The following is a 14,391-nucleotide window of genomic DNA, read 5'->3' on the forward strand; positions in this document are numbered from 1 at the left end:
TCAAAAGGATACCAGTGGCATATTTCCTTTAGTATTGCAGTAATACTGTTGAATATGCCATTGGTATTTAACATTACTTACCCCGGCAATGTTCCTCTACTCGGCGGTATCCTCCAAGCTGTTGCCGGTATCAGTCGGCAACCTGAAGACCACCCGTGCTGATCATGCGTGTGCTGATATCTGGGAGTCTGGCATTAGTTGATATGGGAAGGTATAGTCATTCATTTACTGGGAGACACCAATATAATGCAGTACTTTTGCAGTTTAATTTAAAGGATTAGCTCACAGTTCCAAACAAAACCAACTGGGACTATATAAAATCTGTTTGTTACATGTCCAAAGCTCACTTCACACCTTTAATGCCGGTCACAATAAAGCTTTAATGGATGATGCATTTCATGTAGCTGATTACACTTTTTATAGCTCAGACAGAAGCAGCGACAGATTATGGCTAATGTTTATTGAGTGTTCCTTGATGTTAAATTGGTGTTAGAACTTTTCTGAAAATATATCATTATTTATTTATCATAAAGTATTTGTATTAAGAAATATATTGAGACTCACATACTTTAATCAAACATTTCCTGGATATGTCAAATACTGTCATGCCCTGGTTACTATCAGTAAGTGCTAGGCATTTCAATCACACACATGTTTATAGAACCCATTGAAATAAGTTTGAAAGCTCTTAGGGAGAAGTTCTACTTGACTCAGATTGTATAGAAGGGATGGTTTAGTTACAGGTTTGTCATTGGAACCATGTTGAACGGTCCCTTACCTTCTATTATGGTGAGTGAGACAGTGAACACTGAGGGTCACTTGTATAGCACACCTGGTGTAGCTTGCAATATTATGCCTTGGTTTAGCAGTAGGACACCTGCTTGGTCTACCCAACATACTTTAAGATTCCCATCTAGTCCTCTAGTGGCAGGTATTATCTAGGAGCTGCAGCCCCCCAGTTAGGTCTGCCACCCCAGTGACAGCCTAGCATTGGGTACCCATTGGAAGAGCTTTCTGCTAATGCCAAGCTGAGCAATCCTAGAGAGGGGTATAGTCCTCCTGTGACTGCCAGTACAGACTGCGATAGCAGAAAGCGTTTCCAACGGGATGCCATTTACCTGCTATCACAGCTGCCCTACCTGGTTTATAGGGGCTAACATTGAAGCAGTCCCTAGAAGCCATTTTTTTATTTACAGTATGTGCATGTGTGAAACCACGATACAGCATATCGCACATTTGCAGATCAGACCCCCCAGCAGATCATCCACGTAGCAGCTGCGGCTGCTCTATAAACTCAGGAGATACTTCCACAAACTGGCAGATAACTTTAGACAGCTAAGTGGTAAAAACAAAATCTCCAGAGGCACATTGTGCGCAAGTGTGCCACATAAAAACCCAGCTTACTACCACTTAGTACCAATCCTTTGAACTAATTCACAGCAGTGGACACCAGTAACCCCAGAAATAGATGAAATTGGTAACTTTTTATGCAATATTTCTGTGGTGTAAAAGGTTCTACAGAATATAATTTTTTCCAACTTTTGTTTTTCCTAATTGTTAATTTCACTCAACGTTGATAAAACTGCTTTTATGCTACACACATTAACTGTTTTCCCTCATTCTGTAATATGTTTAATTGTCATACACAGCTGCATAGCAAGAGTCCCCTGGGCACTATTTTAAAACATACTCATGGCTCCTTCTAGGATGCCACACACAGGTTGAGGCAATAAAATATACTAGGCTATGAATGCTGGATACCACCTCAATTACACAGAGAATCCCATATAATTGTGACACGAGACCCTTAATTATTGCACCAAGTGTAGGCCCCTGGACACAGCAATGCACTGGGCCCCCTAACCATCCTCCAGCTGTAGGGGTGGGGGGTGCTATCAGTGGCAGCTTTGATGTCCCACAGGCGGTAGGAGGTGTTCTATCTTCCGCTCAGCATGTAGGACCTGGAGCAGTAATTTCTGCTAATTACTCTTTTACTGCACAGATGTGGGAGGTGGGGTGGGAGGGAAAACATTAAACTGTAAAGGGGGCATTAGGCTGAATGAAGAGGCCCTGGTACATGACTTACAGGGTGGTAGGGGGTGTTTAATATGCAGGGGAGGGGTGGATAGTGGAGTGGGCTTAACATTCATAATTTTCAGGTGGGAAGGCTGCTTGCTTGAATGCAGATACTGTCCTCCAGTTCCTCAAAATAGATTTCTTAGCTTTCAATGGGATAAGAAACTAGAGAGTGCCACCTTTCAGGGTGTACTGGGGACTTGGGGATCAGAGTTCAGGAGCCAGAGCAATTTACTGATTAAAATATAACTGAAAGGAGAGAGTCCCAACTTATGGATTATACCCTCAGAAATAGTCTAAGTCAGACAAAACCCGAGATATCTGGCTGGGAAGAGCAATTCACAGGCTCAGATGAGGACCACTGCTTTGAAGTCGGATATCTTATGTTCCCCAGGGCCAAGTTTCAAAAATCTCAAACAACTGGAAAAAGTAGACCCTCAGCTATCAGCCTTGGGCCCTTATACTCCTGGGGCCATTGGACAACTGCCTATTGAGCCCATACGAAAAGACAGCCCTGATGATACTTCCTGCCTTATTACACTTAGATCCCATTTAAAGTTACACTTCCTACTCTTTGAGTGCAGAGATCAACCCATTGCAGTGATACAACCATACACCCCCATTCCCTTTTGCACAGGGAACCTTCTCATGATATTCCTCACTTACCTTTATCCATTGAAATATTCATTTCTGATGAGATATGTAATAATCCTGAATGTGCCCTTAACTTCTACAAAAAGTTATATTGATGCTCCAGGTAGAAGTGGAAGCTAAAACGCTAAACACTGGCCGTGCTCCACTACCTAACAGAAAGGCAGGGTATGTGGGAGAGCTTGGGTCTTGACTCTTGAGTGCAGTCAGTGATCCTGAAAGAAGACACCTAGGACCAAAGCATCTTTATGAAGCAGCAGAGAAGGTCACAGTCTGAGGGGTAAATTTACTGAAGTTTCTAAAAAGAGTGATGTTGCCCATAGCAACCAATCAGACTCTGTCTGTCATTTTCTAGAATGCAATAGAGAAATGATAGATGGAAGCTTTAGTAAAGTTACCCTTGAGATTCTTATACATGGGAGTACTAATCATCAAAACCAGAGTAACACATTCTGAAATGCAACTTCTAGCATCATGTAGGGGTGCCAAGAGGCAAAGCGGCTACCCGGCAAAGAAATGCAGATAGCTACAACCCCAACATTGTATGACCACTTCCCCTTCACACCAACAGCTTTGGCGAGAATGTAAAATTCCTTGAGTGGAAATTTAATAAAGCCCCCACCTCTGGTTGGTTTTCCTTGTGGTTTACTAAACAGAAAAACATCATAAAGTCACCATTTTATAAGCCCAGCAGCAACATATTGCTGTCCTGATTTTTTTTAAATCAATGATAGAAACTGGACAATTTATCAAATGGCACCAGACATAGCTCATTGCATGCTGTTATCTGGCCAATAAGAAAGTGAGGAAGCATACCATCACAATATACTTATAACGTGGCCAGTTGCTATGTATTGAATAACGAGGCAGATAATATTAATAATTCTCTCATGGGGCAATACTAATTTTTTCATATATTTAAGGGCTAAAGTAATGTTTCATTTTATTGAGATAGCAATATTTATTGCTTATATAAAAGGGGCAATATTACTTTATTTTCAATTGTTGTAAAAAATGTTTAAGTTAGGGGAAACATTTATTATTTTATGATGTGGACATTAATTATATACAGTAACCATAAAATAGTATATGTTGCCCCTGTTTGCAGCAATTAACAATAAATTAATATTGCCCTTTTTATATAATGAAAAAATAATATTGCCTTCTTGATAAAATTAAACATTAATACAGTAATATAATAATATTCTTCCATATGATTTTGCATCTTTACTCAATACATAATAATTGCTGTATAAGTGGATTGTGATTTTGATTGGCCAGTTATATGCAGAGGTTTTACAGCACTACTTTGACGATGTACAGGGGTCTCAAATCCACACACACACACACACACACACACACACACACACACACACACACACACACACACCTCCATCGGCACACCCAGAAAACAGGGCAGATACACCTCCCATATTCTGAAATGCAGGTTGTCACCACCCCTTCCCCACCCCTATACGGGCGCAGCACATCAATCATGTTGCGGCTTAGGGAACACTGCGACCGTCATTGCAAAAACAGATCTGCACATGCACAGTACATTGGGAAAGTACGGAAACCATTGCGTTTGTGTAGGTCTGTAAATGATGCCCAAAGAAAAAAACCTGTAACCGTAGTTACCAAATAATCTGTTATTTCCAGTGACAGTCTCAGGCTCTAAAGATTTTCCTCCAGAAATATATTTTGTAAGAAATATCCTTAGATTGCAAAACCGGACAATATTATTTATTTTATTGTGTTTATTAGATGTACTTTTTATTATCTGTTTTCAGTCTCCTGGCTTTGTAAGGAATTATTGATAAGGAAAAAAATTACATTATGGGGTTAATTAGATGTGATGTAAGATTCCATCTCTCTGGGGAAGGAACATGTGGAAGCATCCTAAGTTTGCGTGTGTTTTTCGCCAGAAACTCTGGTTTCCTCCCACACTGCAAAAACATACTAGTAGCTGTCTATTTGGTGGTGCTATACAAATAACTGATAATAGTAATGTAATAATGAGCTTGTAGTGCCCCAAGACACGTAGCCACAGGGACTGCATGGGGCATAACATGCCTCCCACCAGGAAATTATCCCTAGAAATAATTTCAAAGTGTTGCCAATTATGTGTAACCACCAGTATCTTATGAAGCTGTGAGTTAGTTTACCCATAAATATTACAGCATTCCTAAGAGCGTATGAACAAAGCTAAACTGATTATTAATAATTTATGCTGAATGATAAAGGGAGATATAGTTTTATTAAGTCGTTGAGTGTGAATGGATAGACATGTTTCTTTTAAATAAATGAGAGCATTTGACAATAGCTATCTTTAATTAGTGGCTTTGCTGTGTCATCCTCCGAGATCCAGGTTGTTTTTGACAACTGCATTCTAATGGAAACAGAACAAAAACATCTAAATATTACATAATAAGCAATTGCATAAAGTGCTTACAATCTTACAATCTGTGTACTAGTCTGTTACTGCAGCTGTATTTTTGTGGCACACACTTTGAAGCTGAGTCTGTTCACTATGCTTAATCATCCAAGAAGTTTGAATACATCCCACCAATATTCTCCTAAGAATGCTTCTTTTGAAGTAACCGTGGCGACTTCCCTCACTCCCACAGAGGCAGTAAGAAATCACCGGATTTATTCATCCAAGTAGTCTGGATTCCTTCGGTTAATATTTGATAGCAAACGTTTGATTCTCTACCATAATGAATGACTGTGGATAACCAAAAGTTAAATATGAACAGCCTCGAAAATGTATATTCATCCCAGTCTTTGAAAATCCATATACAAAGAATTTAGTTAAAACAGTCTATAGCACACTCTGCTCAGCCTGCTGTGAAGAAATATCCCTCCTGTTCTGGACTATTCATGCTGTATTTATTTGAAAGGGGATTAAGTCCTAGGGTGCCCTGACAGGAAACGTCATGTGATTAAGGAGAGGGCTCAGTCACAGCTTAGGCAAACTGTAAGCTGACGGAGGAAATGATTTCTGCTCCACTTGATGCATTTGAGGTGAGTTATAACCATTGGGTCATTACATGCAACCCTGAGATCCAAGACTTTGTGACTCAGGAGAAAATTGCTTTATAAATTACATTGAGGAAAAACATTACATTTCACTTATAATGTATAATTAAGACATACTATATAACAAAAATGTATCCTTTTTGCTCACTAAAGAGTTGTAATTAAACTTTAAAATGTGTATTGTAACTTTAAACCAATCTTAGTTTTAAAAAGTGCACTAATATTAACAGAGATTGGGGTTTTGTATAAAAGTATCTTTATATTTGTAATTTTGCTGTCATAATTTTCTAACACTATATGCTGAAATTGCAACTTTAGAAATGTTTAATTGACGACCTATGATTACATCACGGCCACCATCAGGAGGGGTACTGGGGGCAAAACTGTCCCGGGCCTGACCTCTCATGCCACCGTTCATCCACGTCCACCACAGCGCTCTATTGAAAATGGCCTTCCCAAAATTGCCGCCGACTCAGTTATTAAAGATACTAGATGAGGCTCTAGTATCTTTAATAACTGTTTCCTCTGAGGCGGTGGCCGTTTTGGGAGGGATGTTTTCAATAGTTTAAGCAGGCAGGTCCACTGGGAGGAAGGAGGGGGTCCCCTGACAATGAGCAGAACCCCTTCATAGCGATTTTTGCACATCAGCGACAGGGTCTGAATTAGGCTCCTAGGGGTTAATTCTGAGTTGATTGCAGAAGCAAGTTTGTTAGCAATTGGGCAAAACCATGTGCACTGCAAGGGGGGGCAGATATAACATTGCAGAGAGAGTTAGATTTGGATGGGTTATTTTGTTTCTGTGCAGGGTAAATACTGGCTGCTTTATTTTTACACTGCAATTTAGATTTCAGTTTGAATAAACCCCACCAAAATCTAACTCTCTGCACATGTTATATCAGTCCCACCTTCAGTGCACATGGTTTTGCCCAACTGCTAACAAATTTGCTGCTGCGATCAACTCAGAATTAGGCCCTTAGTTCCATGTATACTAATTGCACATCCTAATGTCTCTACAAGAGACTTGGCAAGCAGCAACATGTGAACATAGTTCTCTTTTGTTCTCAGTACCAAACATGTAGATGTTTATTTGAGTTTGGCTTCTACTTTGCTTGGATATTGGATATTTGACCGATGTTATTGAAATAATTGCAGGCCCCTCTGGCAGCAAGTTATAATACATGATAAAATGTCAGCAAACACAAATCCATTCACATTTCCTTTTAGAGGAGATGTTCCATGCGGGAATCCTGAAAGGAGTCCTTGTACCTTTATCACGAGTCATCCATAACTGGAAAATGACAGTGACAGCATGTCTGTGCTTGATACAATGTATGAATATGCATCAATACATTTGTGTTTCATGTCTACTTTCTGACACCTCTCTATGTTGTTGTGATAAAGGGCGGGATGTATGAAGCAAATGCAATACATCCCTCTACTTACCATATACATAGCGTAAATAATACTGCATGCTTATAGAATGACCTAGGAGTCCATCTGCGCATGTGACCACCGCATGCACAAGCCACAGGGGATACTGGAAATGATCCAATTGGATCCTTCTCAAGGAAACTATGCGGAAAGAAGTACATAGGGGTATATTCAATTTCTGTCAGAAACTGACGTCTTGTCGGAGAAATGGCAGTTTCCGACTGTTTCAGGTCAGAAGGGTTTCCGACCTATTCAATGCCCGTACATTTTTTCGGACAAGTCGGGAAAGCACGTGATCCACGAATCGAGTTGGCATGGCGGGAACACCCACATCCTGTCGGATTTGGCCACGACATTGAATACTCACATGTCGGATCCTTTCCGTCGGAAAGGATCCGACATGAATTGAATATACCCCCATAAGCCTCTATAGATGGCGTTGCCTTTTAGGTACAAACTCTGGAAAGTTTCGCTTTCCAAAGTTTTGAATATAGAAAATGCAATCAAACCTCATCCCCAGAGTTTTGACCACATTTTCCCATTGGTACATCCGCCCAAAATATCTGTACAGTTTGACAAGAGTGTTGGTTTCAAAAATACGGGGGACACATACATCCTGCCCCCCCTCCCATATTTTTGGAACCAGGACCGGTCCAAGAGCCTGGTGCTGGTTCTTAAAATACTGAGGGAGCCCTATTCATTTTTCCTCCCAGTATTTTAAGAACCAGGACCAGTTCACAGAGCCCGCAGCTGGTTATGTTTAGGAGGGGGGACCCCACGCAGTTTTTTTTTCTTATTTTGAAACTGTTTCACACACATTTACACAGTGAAGCATGCACAGATCTCACTGATTCGTGCATGATTCTCCAAACATGCCAGCAAAAAGCAGTTCTATTTTAAAGTTCTATTTCTGTACGAATTCCATCCTTTTGCAATAGTGTTCCAGAATTGTCTGCAGAGACGGAGAATACGAATCCTTGGTGAATTCTTGTGTTCTATGAGATGCATGTGAAAATCCAACCATGTTTGGTCGATGGTCTATTTGTTCGTACATGTGTGGCCGGCTGTGTATCTCAGTACAAATTAGTTAAACTCTGCCATGTTTGGTGTTTAGTAAATTACTGAGATGCATTTTTGGCTGGGAATGCAATCTTGAATGGAATCGGGGGTTTAGTAAATTTCCCTAAATGATTCCTTTCCTTCGCCTCATTATGCAACAGCAGCCACTCATTATGCATACCATACCAACTCTTTCAAAAAACTTGATTTCACTGCATTGTTCTTGTTTCAAAAACACCAAAATGCTCCACAGATCTGTATATGGGCTATGAGTGGGTTAGGATAATCCCATGTCTGACTGGGCAGATACAAAGAGAAATCTCTGCTGAAATTTGCAAAGAGTTTAGAAATTTAAATATATATATTTATGACAGCCCTACAACAACAGCCACTTTTTGCCTCACAGTTCCAAAGCCCTGTACACACTGGGTGATAACAATGGACAATACGAACGATAACGATCTTTTTGAAAGATCTATCATTCATATCGTCCAGTGTTTATGCCTGAAGATTAACGATGCGTGCACCCACAAATCGCTCAAATTCATCTATGGTCTATCAAACATGCAGCTCAACTTTGTCTACATCATGGTCGGGGAATGCAGGGGAGAATGTCAATGAATGATATCGTTCAATGTGTATGCGCTATACAACTGAATGATGATAATAATAATAATAATTTTATTTATATAGCGCTCTTTCTCCAATAGGACTAAAGGCGCTTAACAGATACATAGCATAATATAGTACAGAAAATAATGAAGTACATTTTCATAAAATACAGAAGCATGAAGATACTAAAAGGGACATTATGGAAATGCTTGAGTAAACAGAAAAGTCTTGAGTCTACTTTTGAAGGATTCTATAGTTGGGGCCTCTCGCACTGTGTGGGGAAGTGAGTTCCATAGAGTCGGAGCCGCATGACTAAAAGCTCGACCCCCAGATGAATTACGGTAGATTATAGGTACTGCTAAAAGTCCTTCATCTACAGATCGCAGTAATTGAGTGGGGCAGTATGGGGTCAGAAGCTGTTTCAGGTACCTTGGGCCTTGGTCATTTAATGCTTTGAAACTCAGTAAGCCGATCTTGAAGATGATTCGCCATTTTACAGGCAGCCAGTGAAGGGAGTAGAGGATGGGTGTTATGTGGCTAGAACGGGGCTGGTTGGTTAATAGCCTGGCAGCTGTGTTTTGCACCAGCTGTAAGCGTTGCAATTATTTTGCTGGTAGACCAAGGTAGAGGGCATTACAGTAGTCTAAATGAGATGATACAAATGCATGTATGACTTTTGGCATATCATCTGGGGGAATTAAGTGCTTGATTCTGGCTATGTTCCTCAGGTGAAAGAATGAGGACTTGATTGTGGCTGATATCTGATGTTTAAGTGTCAAGCCACCATCCAGGACAAAGTCAAGATTCCGCACACGATCACTGGTCTGTAATTTTGAATCCCCGAGTGTAAGTCCAGTTGGTTGGCTATGCTGCAGTCTTGTCCTTTGATGTTGCGGTCGTATCATAAGGACCTCTGTTTTATCCCGGTTCAGTCGCAGCCAACTGGCGCTCATCCACTCCTGTAGTTCAGCTAGACAGCCATTTAGGGTTGCTATTGGGTTATCAGTGCCCGGAGCAAAGGACAAGTACAGTTGTGTATCATCTGCATAGCAGTGGTAGACCAGGCCATGGCACCTGATTATTTCACCCAATGGGAGCATGTATACTGCAAAAAGCATGGGGGATAGTATAGAACCTTGTGGGACACCACATGGCAATGGCACAGGTGGTGATGAGTATAATCCAGATGATACTCTCTGTGACCTGCCTGATGATATAGTGTTCAACGATATAGCGCTAGTTGCTCATTATGGGCATGTCATCCAGTGTGTGCGGGGCTTAAGACTATTAAACAGCAAATATTATATATATATATATATATATATATATATATATATTGTAAAAGTCAAATTACTTTCTAGCAAATATTTAAAATGCCAGCTCTAATATATACTGTGGACACCTGCGCATCTTATTACCATGTGCTATGAATGTGTGCTATACATCGCAAAACACTACATCCCATAAGAGAAAACAATACACCCACACATTATCTGAGTTCCAAAGCTCATTGATGTATATATTTGTTATTAAAAGGATATGTATTAAATATATCACAATGTACAGTATATACATTTACATGGTTACAATTTACACAGTAAGCAGTTATTACAAACTAAATCAAATACAGACATGGCCAGTAATACGTCACCATCTCCCTCAATGCACTTTATAATCGCTCCAGTTCCTCCATCTTTAGCTGTGTCTCAACTCCAGCTAACTGCAGCAAAATATTACCAACACTCCATCTCGCTCAGCATCTGGGACAAAAAGGGCAGCCGACTCTGTGTGTGATCACCTATACACTGAGAGTTGGGGTCGTGCACAGGTCTCTTGTTATTAGTCTAGGGGAGGGAAAGTTCTCATTCATGATGAGTCATTGGTCAGTTCATATGCAAGCCTTGAAGACATCAAAAGGGCTGGCCTGAGTTTCCTGTCCACATGCTTTAAATGGAATGTCCATTGTTCTCTTCAGAATTGTGGCTTTATATTCCTACATTTAATCATATCTACTCATGGCAATGTGCTACAACTTAATCACAGGCATCAAATGAATCCGCACATTAATCTGGTTACTTTGACACCAAGCACGACATGTCCATCTTGCTCCGCTCCAATAATACACATACATACGTTTCTCCATTATATAATTTAAAACCTTATGATGTCTGGCGCTTGGTATGTTCAATTTATGTGCTGTATGAAATATGTGTCAAATCTATCTTTGTGGCATGTCTGTGTAAATGCGTATGTTACCATATATTGCTGTGCTCGCTGCGCGTATTTGCGAGCATAGCTACTCATAATGTGTGGAGTCTGTATGTTCTCTCTATGTAATATTTTTGACTTCAACAATATATATGTGGAAAAAAGCAGACTCTGGAACTGATTCTTACATGATTGGTATTTCACAGCCGCAGGGAAGACCTCTGCTGGGTCCAGGAAGCCTGCGTCCGATGCCTACCTTTTGTAGCATGATTTACTAAGGGCGAACTGTTTGCGATCATGCAGGACCCATTCTGCACATGCGCAGCTGCCCTACTATCGGATTTGTAAACCATTGGGTTTGTGTAGAAATACAAATCAAACTCACTGTTTCATGATGCAAGTTACGGGATTTCCATCAGTTCCATGATTTTATTGTACTTGATCCATTCTCAAACTTTTTTCTACTGAAATGGCTTTACTTTTTAAAATTCTTGTGCTGCCATATATACTGCAACGTTTGTCTGACAAGCTTTGCTCATTTTCCTCAATGGGTGCAGGAAAAATAACATAGCAAAGATACGGGTAGCAAAGGACCTACACCTAACCATTCCAAAGGCACTTTGTAGCCAACGCATTAAATGTATCGCCCCCACTATAAGAATAAAGCAGAGCTATTTATCTTTTGTACAGTGGGAGTGATTCAAAAGGTATTTGGATTTGCAGTAGCATCTGCAACAGATTCACTGTTTGGGGTTACAGGGAATTTTGGCAAAAACACGGGCATGTCGCAACTGGTTTTAGGCCATGCCACCTACACCTGCGATCCCATATGCAGAAAACATGGCACCAGTGTCTCATTTCCTGTGGGCATTCTGCGCAACCACAAGGTTACTCCGATGGTCAATTATAAGAGGATCTGCGACCAGCGTAGTGTGTTTATAATATGCAGTTACAGGGATCTGCGCAGCCATCGGTGGGCATCTCAATGCATTTCCATGTGGCAGCATTAGTATATTTTCACTCATTAGCTGTGTGCGAGATCGCAGTTGTGAATACATTGGAGTACATCTCTGAAGCAGGCCCTCTGCTCAGACAATACAAAAAGGTTTGTTGAAATACCCAGAATGGAATCAGAGAGGTAAGGAAATACATTTAGTAAAAGTTTCAGGAGGAAATTTAAAAAAAAAAAAAAAAAAAGCTATAATAAATTTAAATGTAATTTTCATTCTATTCTTGAAATTTTTTTAGAAATATTAGAAATATTTTCCAAATCTGCAGCTGCAACTTTTATGGTTATGCCTGTCTGCTTAAGTGTGAGTCAGTGCAATAACACTCGAACATGCACTGAGATATCCTTTGTTTGTAACGTCCGCTCTCTTTAATAAAGGTACTGTTTGTGTATACTGGAAGTGTCGTCATTGTTGTTACTGGAACACAATGCTGTCTAATATAAGTTATGATATCATTTGTACAACATGTATTTATAAACTATCTTCATGCCTCTAAATATAAATAAGTGTTTATTACATATATTGTGTATCTTTGCCTTTCCAGTATCTTCATGTATTACCACATATAAGAAGACACCTCCTCCGGTACCACCCAGGACAACCACAAAACCTTTCATCTCTATCACAGCTCAGAGTAGCACAGAATCTGCCCAAGATGCCTACATGGATGGACATGGACAAAGGGGGGATATAATTAGTCAGTCAGGGCTCAGTAACTCCACGGAGAGCCTGGACAGTATGAAAGCACTTACTGCCGCTATTGAAGCTGCCAACGCTCAGATCCATGGCCCAGCTAGCCAGCACATGGAGAACGCCATGTCCATCAACTCCAACTCAACCGTTTCCACCATCACTGCCGAAGACAGGAAAAAGCATCAGTTCAGGAAAAACCTATCAATTGGAATACAGGTAAACAATGTATTATACTAGATAAAGCAGCACAAACGTAATTTGCACTCACCATTTATTTTATCCCAGCCAGAGCAATCAGACCTCATCAAGCTGACAGTTCATAATCATATTCTGAAAACACAGAAGCATAGGTAAGGTTTCAGGCAATGGACAGTACTCTGTGATATCACATATACAGCTATAAGTGATAAAAGAATAACTATCAATAATAAATATCCAGCAGCTATGCGGTCCATTCATGATAAGATGGCATTTATACAGACATCACTGTTCCCTCACTGCAAATGTCTTTTTTCAGTAAACATATATTCTATATGGTAATATTAGAAGTTTCATGGCACATCTTCCCAAGCTGGATGTCTCAATGAAATGATTGAGCATTTGAAACCTAGTATAGACAAAACATTGACTGGCACATCTTGCTGTCTGCTCTCCCATCAGAAAACTGAAATTGCAGGAAGCGGCATCATGATATAGTATGTTAGTGAAAATATAGCTATGGATGCAAACTGCCTGGCTGATATAGTGTAGGTTCCACTTACAAGCACTTATACACTAATACAGTGGTTCCACTTACAAGCACTTATACACTAATACAGTGGTTCCACTTACAAGCACTTATACACTAATACAGTGGTTCCCAAATTCTTTCCTCAGGGAGCTCTTAGGCCGGGTACACACCTGACAGATATGTCGGTTGACCCACCATCACGCTGACTGGGCAGATAATCAAGGTAAGTGTACACAGGTCCCTGTCATGTACCTGGGCAGGGATTTGAATTTGCTTGGCTCCCGCAGCAAGTCCTGTGTCCTGTACACACAGCATGATGCGCTGATATATCTACAGATATATCGGTCATTGGCTGTGCTGCAGGGCCGATGCGATATGTCTGTTAATGACGTCATTCACAGACATATTGCTGGTACACAGCTGCCGATGTGCCCACAATATATTAGCCATTCAATTGAACGGCTAATATATCAGCCTGTGTGTACCTAGCATAACAGTCCGGGTTTTTAGGCTATCCATGCTTAAGCACAGGTGACTTAATTAGTCCATCAGCCAGTTTTATTATACCATCTGTGCACAAGCATGAATATCCTTAAAACCTGACTGTTAGTGCTCCTTGAGGACTGAGTTTGGGAAACCCTGTACTAATAGCTCTGTTTTATCTTCATTGATCAGTAATCGGATGGTAATAGACAGTACATACTGTAGATAGATAGTCAATAGGTCGACACCAGATGGTCGACAGGCAATAGGCTGAAAGGTTTAAAAGGTCAACAGTTAAACGCCCAACATGGACTTAGGTCTATGGTTAGAGTTGGGGTTAGATACTAGGGGAAGGGTTGAGTTTAGGATAAGGGTTAAAATAACAAAAATAAAGTGTCA

The 14,391-nt window shown here is 40.4% G+C and overlaps 1 protein-coding gene across 5 annotated transcripts in view; it reads left to right on the plus strand.

Annotated features, from left to right (window-relative positions):
* The window catches only part of DLGAP1 (DLG associated protein 1), a 1,173,524-nt gene that overhangs the window by 1,012,272 nt on the left and 146,861 nt on the right, over window positions 1-14,391 (plus strand). For all 5 annotated transcript variants that reach the window (XM_063923535.1, XM_063923539.1, XM_063923537.1 and 2 more), the window contains one exon: window positions 12,631-12,995. In XM_063923535.1, the coding sequence (XP_063779605.1) occupies window positions 12,631-12,995 (365 nt within the window). The remainder of the gene's footprint in view (window positions 1-12,630; window positions 12,996-14,391) is intronic.

Source organism: Pseudophryne corroboree, chromosome 5, assembly GCF_028390025.1.
Source record: "Pseudophryne corroboree isolate aPseCor3 chromosome 5, aPseCor3.hap2, whole genome shotgun sequence".
Lineage (NCBI taxonomy): Eukaryota > Metazoa > Chordata > Amphibia > Anura > Myobatrachidae > Pseudophryne > Pseudophryne corroboree.